Consider the following 14,221-nt stretch of genomic DNA (forward strand, 5'->3'; position numbering starts at 1 on the left):
TGATGTATTGTTCTCAAGCTAAAGAAAAGTTGTATGAGTGGCCAAAAGATAACAGGGCACGTAAATGGTCAACTTTCATTCGCACGAAGCGAATGAATTTCACGCCATCGTCGAGGAGTGTTCTCTGTTACAAACACTTCGAAGATGCCTGCTTCCTCAACCGGTCTGCTTATGATAATGGATTTGCAAAAAAAGTAAGTATGATTACAATTATTTAGAAAAAAACGTGGAATTTATGGATAGATCACTGATGACTTTGACAAAGCAGAGCTTCCAACAGTTGTGGAATGAACAGTAGAAACTAGCGACGTGAACCGAAAGCTAACGTCTCGGTGCTATTCATATCAACGATGAGTAATAATGGCAGTGAGACAAATTGTTCTGAAAGTAAATTTCAATAGGTTGGCAGCATTGCTTTGTTGATCAAAGAACATGACACGTCCTTTTGAAAAACTTCCAATCATATGTCAATCTTACTGCATTTTATGAGTCATTAAATAATTAAATATTTGGTAAGGCAGGGTTAGATGAAATGTGATAGTTGTTTTTTATTTTTTTTATTTATTTTTTTTATTTATTTTTTTTTGCCGGTAGGTTTTATAGGTTTTATGAGCGACGCATATTTTTAGTGTCACCTTATGTTTCTGCAGGTTATTGCTCAATACAACTGCTGTCCCAACAATTCACCAGCCTCCACAAGACCAGCAGCAGATTCAAAATCCACCTGCCCAGCGTGCAGCAGCAGCTAACCGAGAAAGGAAGCGAGCCGTAGCTGAGGCTATCACCTCTGCAGCTGCCTCTGAACAAGAAATGGCTGATTACGAGGGTCAGTTATTGCAGGATCAATCCTGTTCAAACAGCCAAGATGATGAAGTTATGCCACCACATAGTGTGGATAAAAGTAAGTTAGGCGGAGTTGTTTTTGTCACTATGTACTTACCAGGTATTATTTATATTTTTATTCTTAGAGTTGTTGCTAGTTTAACCTGAAAATATAAATATTGTCATACCTTGTATCTGTAGAACAACCAAACATCTGTCACATGCCAACTAACATTTATAACAAACTAAGGAAATGAAATTCATTTGAAGGTACTGAAGTCAATGTCGCAGTGGTGGAACTCCTGACAAATACCATGTTTGTCAACGATGTCATGAAGATGTCTCACCTCGGACAGACCAGTGGTGTGTAAGCTTTTCACAGTGTGGTGAATCACTTTGCCCCAAAGATGTACAACTTCTCGTACAAAGGAATGAAAAGCAGGTGCGTTTAAGAAAACTTTGATATGTATGAAATGGAGACTATAGTGGTGATGAGGGGGGAAAGTAACGTAATGAAGCACTTGCTTTGAGGCTCCTCTAGATGGTGCTCATGGCTTAAACATAACAGCTAGTGCAATGGAAATTTATTAAATTTCCACTGCATCTGTTCAACCAAAAATGCCATCTCAAAGAATCGAAAAAAAACATATATATATATATATATATATATATATATATATATATATATATATATATATATATATATATATATATATATATATATATATAATGTGCTTCTTCAAGTGTGATTTGTCCATGACTAGTAGAACATATGGATGAAATGTAGAACTTAGAGATATAAAGCTATTTCATCACAATGTGACAATTTCTTTATAAGGCAATTTTTGTTCAATTCCAGAATCATTCTCGCTGCTATGCATTATAATGAAAATGCTGGGAGACCACAGAAAGTGACGAAGGAAGGAATACACTCCTACTGCATCGTTTATCCCAAATATAAGAGTGGTGGATATTCTCTGAGAAAGATATTGGTGGATGAAACTTATGGTAAGTTATGAAACAAAAACAATTCCAGGCAGATGCATTACTGAGTGTAACCCATATGTCACCCAAATATTTATCATCCCAATTTTTTTTTTTTTTTTGTAGACTATGTGACTGACTGCCTTTCAGAGGCGAGGAAAGTGATTGACGTTCCAAATAAGTACAAAACCGAATGATGTGGTAGTCGAGCCACAATTTCTTACAGCAGCAGTGAACAGACCGGACAAGTCAAATGTTATTGCTGAGCACCATACGAGATTCCTCAGGAAATAAAGAATCATATTCCTTGTATTAAGTTGTCCTCATTTGTTTATTCTTATTATGATGCAACCAGTACAAATCACAGTTCTGGAACATTTCTCTGTGAAACACGAAACCCTTTGAATACAGCTGACTCCTCTTCTCCTGGTGGTGGAAAATGTGCCCTGATACAAGACATTGCAACATGCTGGGAGCAGAACACGGTTGTCCAGACCAAGAAACTTCCAGCACCAGCGCACCAATTGTCTGTCGGCAATATGTCTATACTTGGCATCCTGTGGCCCATCAAATGCCTTGCCTTTGTACTGCTGCTTGTAGGTCATCCATGCCACCTATAATCCATATGGGTTCAGGCACACAGCATTGAATCCAGGATGATCAGTGATGCAGTCCAGTACCTGATTGAAGTGTTCCTCTCCTTGTAGACGTAGTCACTACTTCTTGAATTTCATGGCAGCAAACACATTCTACAGCTGTAGGCATTTGCTGGCAATTACCACAAGTACGCCTGAAATTTATATAAAAAAAAAAAGTAAAATACTGAGCGATGACACCATGAGCAGAAATGTTATTGAACAAGTGTATTGCTATACCAATCAGTCAATAATTCTGTTTATGAAAACATTTGTTTCAAAATATACAAGTACGTGGACGGAATCATGTACAAAAGTAAGAAATAGTCATTGATAAATCTCTCAAGTACAAGTAAAAAAAATAAAAATTGCTGAAAAGAATACTCAAGTACTGAGTAACTGCTTTAAAAACAGTCTGATTTATTTATTTATTTTTTTTAAATGTCATCAGACAAAAATATAAAATTATGTGCAAATGCTGGCATCTTCAAATCATAAAAAAATACCACTGCCTATATATCTTACCCATCTTGTAATTTCGACGGGTCTTGTCTCCATTCCATGTCAGGTGTCTGGGCGCATTATCAGCATCCTGATTAGCATTTGGCTCGTACATGTAAAGTCCAACATATAAAATGCCAACCTCCTCCTCTTCCTCCAACTCTTTAAAAACTTGGTTCTCCTCATTTTCGCTCAACCTATCGCTGACATCGCTGTCTGAATCGACGTTTGAGTGGCTTTGTATAGCGTCTGTATGGAGCGCTGCCATCGCTGTTCCCGGTGTGACGTATCACTTCCGGGTTTGTCGCCCGCCAGGCTCGAACTTCGGAAAAGCGATTATTTCGTCAAATATATAACATATAAATTATTTTTTCATACTTTATTTGTTGGACAGTGTTTCAATGCTTCAATTGTGACCCTATATGGTATTTTATGAAATTACTTCACATTTGGCCTTTAAGGCAGAAAAAAAAAATTACCCCACTTAGGGTATTTTTACAAAAATTGTAAACACGTTTCGCAATGAAAAAGGATATGCCTAATAACTCCCCGGTGCATGCTCAAAAAAATCCCAAACTTGACATGTATGCTTATCATCAAGGCCTGAAGGTATCTCTATGACAACATTCAGTTATATATGCAGCGCCACCTAGCCCTTGAGGCAGCAAAAAAAAATTACCCCACTTACGGTATTTTTACAAAAATTGTAAACTCATTCTCAGTGTGATAACTAAGTCATTTATGAATATTCTTTTACTTTCCACCACTCAAAATGTGCACTGGCATCAGACCTATCCAAATATACGTATTTTTTATTTAGTTTTATTTATTTTTGATAGCCTCAATGGACGTTAAAAGCAGTATCGTGAATAAAGGATATGCTTAATAACTCCCCGGTACATGCTTCAAAAAATCCCAAACGACATGTATATTTATAGTCAAGGCCTGAAGGTATCTCTATGACAAAATTTACCTATTAATACGCATTAATGCGCCACCTAGTCCTTGAGGCATTAAAAAAAAAGAAAAAAAACAAAACACTTACGGTATTTTGAACAAAATTTGTGAACTCGTAAGTGTTATTACTAAGTCATTTATGAATATTCTTTTACTTTCCACTACTCAAGATGTTCACTGGTATCAGACCGATCCAAACATCTGTACTTTTTTTATTCAGTTTCATTTTTTTTTTATCGCCTCTATGGACAATAAAAGCAACATTGTGCAATGAGTACGAGCGATGATGGGTATATACACTTTAGCAAAAAAAAAAAACAGTCAGGTCAACTCATTCCCTAAAAAAAAAAAAGGACGCTGATTTTTGCAGATCTTGACAACCACCAAAACACATTGAGCTTGACACACACATCACACCTGGAAAAAAAATTAACGTGAAGGTTTATCATGCCATGTTCAAGGAAATTTTGCTCCTAATGTGCCAGTACCCCAATGTGCGAGTACCCCAACGTGGAAGTACCCCAACGTGGCCCGGGCTGCGAGGGCCCTTTATAGCTGCTCGCAGCTCTAGTTATTATTATTATTATTATTATTATTATTATTCTCCGCAAACGATCGCATTTTTGAGGACCTAAACATTTATGAAAACTCACCGAAATTTGCACACTCCTCGGGCTTGGCGAAAAATTTGATATTCTGATGTTGTCATAATAACAAGACTCTATAGCGCCCCCTAGCAAAAAAAAACAAAAAAAACAATCCCGGCATGTTTGACCTAGAGGTACGAAAATTGGCAGGCACTTGTAGCACCCCGGGACGCACAAAAAGTCAATTGGGACCATGTAGCAAAAATGTACAGGAAGTGAGTTATGAATTTTTGAATGTCCAATTTTGGCCCATTTTTGCACATTCACTGTGGTCATACTTTTCCCCCCTTTGCAAACAGTTTCAATCTGATTGACCTCAAACTTGGCATTTATCATCTCAAGACCTGAGACAACAACTGGGCAAAATATCTTGACTTTTCAGAATACTATATGACGGGGGCGGGGCATCAAATATTGCCTTTAAAATTTCATTTGTCCAGAAAGACAAAATGCTGAATAACTCCCATGTGCAAGCTCCAAAAAATCTCAAACTTCTCATGCAACTTAATAGTCATGGCCTGAAAACATCTATATGATACAATTCTGTTATATATATAGCGCCACCTAGTGGTGACAATAAATGTCATACTTTACGTTTTTAGCTACTGTGCCAAGCTCGTTGAAGGGATCCAATTAAAAATTGGTCAGAAAAGTCTTAACATGTTGATCATGCCCCACACCGAATATTGTAACTCTTCGCCAAAGGGTGTGGCCGTTACGGTGCCGCAAAGTCTGAAGATTTTTCGTGACAATAAAAGCTGCATTAACTTGACCCAGATGATCCTATCTTATCAAAATTTCACACATTTGATGAGAGTCCAGCCCTTAAGACATCTACGAACTTATATTTCACCTTACTAATAGCGCCATCGAGTGGCAATTTTGTTTCTTACGAATTTTCTTCAACGTTTATCTCAACCCACGTTAACTGGACATACCTCATATTTGAACAGATGAGGGTTTCGGCCTTCATGATGTCACAACATGAAGTTTGTGAGTTTTCGCAAATCGCTGTGGGCGTGGCTAAGCACTGTTCGCCAAGAAAACAACACCAATTTTGAGGGCCTTAACTGGCACAGAAACACATGAAACTTGGCACACACATCTGGCCTGGTAAAATGAGCAATATTTTATCCTAGAATGTGCTATTTTTCCAAAAATGACTCAATAGTGCCCCCTAGAAATTTTTAACGAAGCAGCCCCGCTTGTACGTTTAAGCAAGATCTTTGGAAATTTTTAGGTGTATGAGGGAGCCCAAGACCTACAAAAAAAAAAAAAAAAGTCTCTTGGACCCATATGCTAAAATGAAGAGGAAGTGAGCTACGAATTTTTGAATGTCCCATTTTTTACCATTTTTGCACATTTACAGGGAGCATACTTTTGCCCACTTCTCCTACACGTTTCATCCGACTGACTTCAGACTTGACCTGGACCATGTCAAGACCTGAGCCAACGACAGGGGGAAAAATATTGACTTTTATAAATACTATATGATGAGGGTGGGGCATCAAATTTTGTGTTTCACAATGAAAAAAGATATGCTTAATAACTGCCCGGTACTTCCCCCAAAAAATCCCAAACTTGACATGTATATTTATAGTCAAGGCCTGAAGGTACCTCTATGACAATATTCAGTTATATATGCAGCGCCAACTAGCCCTTGAGGCATAACAAAAAAATACCCCATTTACGGTATTTTTACAAAAATTGTAAACATGTTTCCAAATGAAAAAGGATATGCTTAATAACTCCCCGGTATATGCTCCAAAAAATCCCAAACTTGACATGTATGTGAATATTTAAAGCTTGAAGGTATCTCTATGACAATATTCCGTTATATATGCAGCGCCACCTAGCCCTTGAGGTATAAAAAAAAAAATACCCCACTTAAGGTATTTTTACAAAAAATGTAAACTCATTCTAAGTGTGATAACTAAGTTATTTATAAATATTCTTTTACTTTCCACCACTCAAAATGTTCACTGGCATCAGACCTAACCAAACATACATATTTTTGTTATTTAGTTTTATGTATTTTTGATAGCCTCTATGGACATTAAAAGGAATATCGTGAATGAAGGATATGCTTAATAACTCCCAGGTACATGCTCCAAAAAATCCCATGCTTTAAATGTATATTTATAGTCAAGGCCTGAAGGTATCTCTGTGACAAAATTCATTTATAAATACAGCGCCACCTAGTCCTTGAGGCAAAAAAAAAAAAATGCCTCACTTACGGTATTTTTACAAAAATTGTAAACTCATTCTAAGCATGATAACTAAGTCATTTATGAATATTCTTTTACTTTCCACCACTCAATATGTTCACTGGCATTAGACGATCCAAACATATGTACTTTTTTATTTAGTTTCATTTTTTTGATCGCCTCTATGGACAATAAAAGCAACATTGTGCAATGAGTACGAGCGATGATGTTTATATGTACTTTTGCAAAGAATACCAATCAGGGCAACTCATTGCCTAAAAAAAAAAAAAAAAAGGACGCTGATTTTTGCAGATCTTAACAATCACCAAAACCCATTGAGCTTGACACACTCATCACACCTGACAAAAAAAATAAAAAATAAAAATCCAGATGTTTATCATGCCATTTTCAAAGAAATTCTGCTTCCAATGTGCCAGTATCCCAATGTGCAAGTACCCCAACGTGCAAGTGCCCCCCTACGTGGCCCAGGCTGCGAGGGCCCTTTATAGTTGCTCGCAGCTCTAGTTTGTTTTGTATTCTGAAAATGTATCTTTGACATGTGTTTGCAGAGCTTCCGTATGGCTGGGAGAAAATCGACGACCCCATTTACGGCAGCTACTATGTGGAGTAAGTTGGCCCCATCAAAGGCGCTTGATGCAAAATCTCACATTTGTGCTCACAACCAAAATACAAATCCTTTTTTTTTTCTCTTTCCTACCGCTCGCGAAGCCCGTCGAGCCGCTTACGTAACACGGTCGTTTAATTCATCATCACGGCGAGAGACGAGAAGTGTGCCTCGTCGGGATGTGAAAATGTGAAGTGCTGCTGTTTTTGTTGTAGCCACATAAACAGGAGGACCCAGTTTGAGAACCCGGTTGTGGAGGCCAAGCGGAGAGTCCAGCAGGAGCAGCAGATGCAAAGTCAGGGGCTCTCCTCGCTTCCGCTTCCAACCATCTACAGAGGTAAGCGCTCCACATCATCATGTTACACTTGCGAGTACGGATTTGAGATTTTTTTTTTAGGGCCCGAGCAGCGACCGCTGCGAGGTCCCTATTTTTCCTGAAGGAATTCTTATTATTTAGGGCCCGAGCAGCGGTGGCACCGGCGGCGGTGCTGCTGCGAGGCCCTATTTTTTTTGTAGGAATTCTTCTTCTTATTAGGGCCCGAGCAGCGGCGGCACCGACGGCGGTGCCGTTGCGAGGCCCTATTGTTTTTGTAGGAATTCTTATTAGGGCCCGAGCAGCGGCGGCGGCGGTGCCGCTGCGAGGCCCTATTGTTTTTGTAGGAATTCTTCTTATTATTAGGGCCCGAGCAGCGACCGCTGCGAGGTCCCTATTGTTCCTGAAGGAATTCTTATTATTATTCTTCTTCTTCTTTTTCTTTGTTATTATTCTTTTCCGCAAACAACCACATTTTTGAGGCACTAAACATGAACGAAAACTCACCAAACTTTACACGCACATCAGGCCTGGCGAAAAATTTGATATTTTAAAGTCGCTATACATGATAACAGAAAAATGGCTCTGTAGCGCCACCTACATAGGTTTAACGGATCCCTGTCCCGCTACGATTGTCCTATGGCTACGAAAATTGTGTGGCACCTGTAGCACATCCAGATGAACAAAAACCTCTTTGATATGTGTACCCTAAAATAGACAGGAAGTGAGGTATGAGTATTTGAATGTCCAATTTTGGCCCATTTTTGCACATTTACAGGGGTCATACTTTTGCCCGCTTCTCCTACACGGTTAACCCGATTGACTTCAAACTTGGGCTGTACCATCTCAACACCTGGGACAACATCATGGTAAAAAATCTAAAGTTTTTGACATACTATATGACGGTGGCGGGGCATCAAATTTACAGTTTCAAAATTCTTACTTAACAAAGCATTGCCATGGTACGTTTAATTGAGATCCACGAAAATTGGTACACATATGTAACAGACTATGATCTACAAAAAAGCCTGTTGGTGCCATATGCTAAACCTAACAGGAAGTCCGCCAGAGGCGAGGCATCAAATTTTGTGTTTCAAAATTCTTATTTAATGAAGCATTCCCGGCTGTACATTTCACCTAGAGTTACCAACATTTGAAGACATATGTAACAGCCCTCAAGGTACAAAAAACTCTTTTTGAACCATATGCTAAACCGAACAGGAAGTCCGCCATTTTGATTTACTTTGGAACGTGTTGCCATTTTTGGGCCATTTCATAGGGGTCTTATTTTAACAAACTCCTCCTACAGAGTTTATCCGATCATCTCCAAACTTGGTGTGATTCATCTTAAAATGTTGAAGATGAAAAGTTATTGAAAGCTTTTTATTTCGTCGCACGCTGTTGCCGTGGCATGCACAGTTTGCAAAGGAAAAAATTCCCTCTTAATGAAGCATTCACAGTTGTACGAAGCAGCTAGAGCTACGAAAATTTGGAGACAAATTTAACAGCCCACAATGTAAAAAAAAGTCTCTTGGTGCCATGTGCTAAACCCAACAGGAAGTCCCCTAGGGGCCGGTCATCACATTTTGAGGTAAAAAACTCCTCCTTAACGAAGCATTCCCGGTTGTACGTTTCACCTAGCGCTATGATAATTTAGAGGCATACATAAGAGCCCACGATGTACAAAAAAAGTCTCTTGGAACCATCTGCTAAACCAAACAGGAAGTCCGCCATTTTGATTTACGTTGGGATTTGTAGCTATTTTTTGGTGCCTTTTTTAGGGGTCATATTTTAACGAACTCCTCCTACAAAATTTATCCGACTGTCTTCAAACTTGGTGTGCTTCATCTTAAGATGTTTAAGATACAAAGTTATCGAAAGTTATTTATTTTGTCGCACGCCGTTTCATGGCGATGCATTGTTTGCCAAGTAAAATGCTGCTTTTTTTTTTGGTCTAAACATGTGCAAAAACTCATGAAACTTTACACACACATCAGGCTTGTCATAAGCATGAATATTTGAGAGATTTCTTATTAAATTTGCAATAAATGCTTCAATAGCGCCCTCTAGACATTTTTATGAAGTCTTTCCGATTATATGATTCAGCTAGATGTGTGAATATTGGCAGGCATGCCTAATATATTCAAAAAGTATTCTATATAGCCATGTGCCAATCCATTTTGATTTTATTTTGTTAATTGTGCATCATTTTTGGCCTTTCCATGAAACTTTACAAACACAAAGCATGGCAAAAACGTTTAAAATTTAGATGGTTTCCTATTTGACAGTACCCCAACATGCCAGTACCCCGACGTGCAAATACCCCAACGTGGCCCAGGTTGCGAGGGCCCTTTATAGCTGCTCGCAGCTCTAGTTATTCTTATTATTATTATTCTCCGCAAACAATCACATTTTTGAGACGCTAAACGTGAACGAAAACTCACCAAACTTTACACGCACATCAGGCCTGCCGAAAAATTTGATATTTTAAAGTCGCCATACATGATAACAGAAAAATGGCTCCATAGCGCCACCTACATAGCTTAAACGGATCCCTGGCCCGCTACGATTGTCCTACGGCTATGAAAATTGTGTGGCACCTGTAGCATATCCAGATGAACAAAAACCTCTTTGATATGTGTACCCTAAAATAGACAGGAAGTGAGATATGAGTATTTAAATGTCCAATTTTGGCCCATTTTTGCACATTTACAGGGGTCATACTTTTGCCTGCTTCTCCTACACAGTTAACTCGATTGACTTCACACTTGGGGTGTACCATCTCAACACCTGGGACAACACCATGGTAAAAAATCTAGAGTTTTTGACAAACTATATGACGGGGGCGAGGCATCAAATTTAGAGTTTCAAAACTCTTACTAGGAAGGAAAAAAATCCTTCTTAATGAAGCATTCCCAGTTGTACGAAGCAGCTAGAGCTACGGAAATTTGGAGACATATGTAACAGCCCACGATGTACAAAAAAAAAGTCTCTTGGTGCCATGTACTTAACCCAACAGGAAGTCCCCCATTTTGTGCTAAAAAAACAACAACTCCTCTTTAACGAAGCATTCACGGTTGTACGTTTCACCTAGAGCTATGATAATTTGGAGGCATACATAAGAGCCCACGATGTACAAAAAAAGTCTCTTGGAATCATATGCTAAACCAAACAGGAAGTCTGACATTTTGATTTACTTTGGTATTTGTAGCCACTTTTTGGGGCCTTTTATAGGGGTCATATTTTCTGCAAAACTTATCACATCGTCTTCATTCTTTGGCATGTTTCATCTTAAGATATTTAAGATGAAAAGTTATTGAATGTTTTTATTTTGTCACACGCCTTTGCTGTAGCGATGCATTGTTTGCAAAGAAATTTTTTTTTGAGAGTCTAAACATGGGCAAAAACTCATAAAATTTTGCACACAGATCAGATCTCTCACGAACATAAATATTTTATAATTTGTGTGCAATTTGTAATAAATGGCTCAATAGCGCCGTCTAGTTATTTTTATGAAGTATATCCGATTATATGGTTCAGCTAGATGTGTGAATATTGGGAGGCATACCTATCAGCCTAATACTTCCAAAAATTATTCTATAGCCATTTGCCAATCCATTTTGATTTTATTTTAATTGTGCATCATTTTTGGTCTTCCATGAAACTTTGCAAACACAAAGCATGTCAAAAACATTTACAATTTAGACGGTTTCCTATGAAACAGTACCCCAACATGCCAGTACCCCGACATGCAAATACCCCAACGTGGCCCGGGTTGCGAGGGCCCTATATAGCTGCTCGCAGCTCTAGTTATTATTATTTTTCTTCTCCGCAAACAATCGCATTTTTGAGACACTAAACGTGAACGAAAACTCACTAAACTTTACCCACACATCAGGCCTGGCGAAAAATTTGATATTTTAAAGTCGCCATACACGATAACATAAAAATGGCTCCTGAGCGCCCCCTACATAGGTTAAACGGATCCCTGTCCCGCTACGATTGTCCTACGGCTACGAAAATTGTGTGGCACCTGTAGCACATCCAGGTGAACAAAAACCTCTTTGATATGTGTACCCTAAAATAGAAAGGAAGTGAGGTATGAGTATTTAAATGTCCAATTTTGGCCCATTTTTGCACATTTACAGGGGTCATACTTTTGCCTGCTTCTCCTACACAGTTAACCCGATTGACTTCAAACTTGGGCTGTACCATCTCAACACCTGGGACAACATCATGGTAAAAAATCTAAAGTTTTTGACAAACTATATGACGGGGGCGAGGCATCAAATTTAGAGTTTCAAAACTCTTACTAAACGTAGCATTGCCGCTTGTACGTTTAACCTAAAGCTACGAAAATTGGTACACATATGTAATAGACTACGACCTACAGAAAAGTCTGTTGGTGCCATATGCTAAACCCAACAGGAAGTCCGCCAGAGGCAGGGAATAAAATTTTTCCTTTGGAACGTGTTGCCATTTTATTGGCCATTTCATAGGGGTCTTATTTTAACGAACTCCTCCTACAGAGTTTATCCGATCATCTTCAAACTATGTGTGATTCATCTTAAGATGTTGAAGATGAAAAGTTATTGAAAGCTTTTTAATTCGTCGCACGCTGTTGTCGTGGCATGCACTTTTTGCAAAGGAAAAAAATCCTTCTTAATGAAGCATTCCCATATGTACGAAGCATCTAGAGCTACGAAAATTTGTAGACATATGTAACAGCCCAAGATGTACAAACAAGTCTCTTGGTGCCATGTGCTAAACCCAGAGGAAGTCCCCCAGGGGCCGGGCATCACATTTTGAGCTAAAAAAAAAAAACCCTCCTCTTTAACGAAGCATTCCCGGTTATACGTTCCACCTAGCGCTATGATAATTTGGAGGCATACATAAGAGCCCACGATGTACAAAAAAAGTCTCTTGGAACCGTATGCTAAACCAAACAGGAAGTCCGCCATTTTGATTTATGTTGGGATTTGTCGCCATTTTTTGTGGCCTGTTTTAGGGGTCATATTTTAACGAACTCCTCCTACAAAATTTATCCGACCGTCTTCAAACTTGATGTGTTTCATCTTAAGATGTTTAAGATGCGAAGTTATCGAAAGTTTTGTATTTTGTCGCACGCTGTTGACATAGCGATGCATTGTTTGCCAAGTAAAATGCTGCTTTTTTTTTGTCTATACATGTGCGAAAACTCATGAAATTTTGCACACACATCAGACTTGTCATGAACATGAATATTTTAGAGATTTCTTGAGCAATTTGCAATAAATCGCGCCCTCTAGACATTTTTATGGAGCATTTCCGATTATATGATTCTAAAGATGACTTGACTTGACCTAGATTTGTGAAAACTGGGAGGCATACCTATTAGCCTAAGACCTACAAAAAGTATTCTGTAGCCGTATGCTAAACCTAAAAGGAAGTCCGCCACTTTGAATTTATTTTGGGAATTGCATACCATCTTTGGCCTTTTGATAAAACTTTGCACACACAAGGCTTGTCAAAAACATTTTAGATGGTCCTTGTCCTATTTGACAGCACCCCAACATGTCAGTACCCCGACGTGCAAGTACCCCAACGTGGCCCAGGTTGCGAGGGCCCTTTATAGCTGCTCGCAGCTCTCGTTATTTATTATTCTTTTCCGCAAACAATCACATTTTTGAGACACTAAACGTGAACGAAAACTCACCAAACTTTACACGCAGATCGGGCCTGGCGAAAAATTTTATATTTTAAAGGCGCCATACATGATAACAGAAAAATGGCTCTGTAGCGCCACCTACATAGCTTAAACGGATCCCTGTCCCGCTACGATTGTCCTACGGCTATGAAAATTCTGTGGCACCTGTAGCATATTCAGATGAAGAAAAACCTCTTTGATATGTGTACCCTAAAATAGACAGGAAGTGAGATATGAGTATTTAAATGTCCAATTTTGGCCCATTTTTGCACATTTACAGGGGTCATACTTTTGCCCGCTTCTCCTACACTGTTAATCCGATTGACTTCAAACTTGGGATGTACCATCTCAAGACCTGGGACAACACCATGGTAAAAAATCAAAAGTTTTTGACATACTATATGACGGCGGCGGGGCATCAAATTTAAAGTTTCAAAACTCTTACTAAACGTAGCATTGCCGGTTGTACGTTTAACCGAGAGCTACGAAAATTGGTACACATATGTAACAGACTATGACCTATAAAAAAGTCGGTTGGTGCCATATGCTAAACACAACAGGAAGTACGCCAGAGGCGGGGCATCAAATTTTGCGTTGAAAATTCTTACTTAATGAAGCATTCCCGGCTGTACGTTTCACCTAGAGTTACCAACATTTGAAGACATATGTAACAGCCCTCAAGGTACAAAAAACTCTTTTTGAACCATATGCTAAACCTAACAGGAAGTCCGCCATTTTGATTTAATTTGGAACGTGTTGCCATTTTTTTTACCGTTTCATAGGGGTCTTATTTTAACGAACTCCTCCTACAGAGTTTATCCAATCATCTTCAAACTATGTGTGA

The 14,221-nt window shown here is 38.8% G+C and overlaps 1 protein-coding gene and 2 long non-coding RNA genes across 3 annotated transcripts in view; 2 read left to right on the forward strand and 1 right to left on the reverse strand.

Annotated features, from left to right (window-relative positions):
• magi2a (membrane associated guanylate kinase, WW and PDZ domain containing 2a) overlaps positions 1–14,221 on the forward strand; it is a 550,070-nt gene that overhangs the window by 337,366 nt on the left and 198,483 nt on the right. The window contains 2 exon segments of the mRNA XM_077498878.1: positions 7,323–7,380; positions 7,594–7,715. Of these exon segments, the coding sequence (XP_077355004.1) occupies positions 7,323–7,380; positions 7,594–7,715 (180 nt within the window).
• Positions 676–1,792, forward strand: LOC144004206 (uncharacterized). Its single transcript, XR_013279234.1, has 3 exons — positions 676–901; positions 1,093–1,264; positions 1,682–1,792. It is a non-coding gene; the product is annotated as an uncharacterized LOC144004206 (long non-coding RNA).
• On the reverse strand, positions 1,980–3,069 carry LOC144004209 (uncharacterized). The gene is made up of 3 exons (XR_013279237.1): positions 2,967–3,069; positions 2,487–2,596; positions 1,980–2,420 (listed from the first exon to the last, which is right to left on the reverse strand). It is a non-coding gene; the product is annotated as an uncharacterized LOC144004209 (long non-coding RNA).

This window comes from Festucalex cinctus, chromosome 16, assembly GCF_051991245.1.
Source record: "Festucalex cinctus isolate MCC-2025b chromosome 16, RoL_Fcin_1.0, whole genome shotgun sequence".
Taxonomy (NCBI): domain Eukaryota; kingdom Metazoa; phylum Chordata; class Actinopteri; order Syngnathiformes; family Syngnathidae; genus Festucalex; species Festucalex cinctus.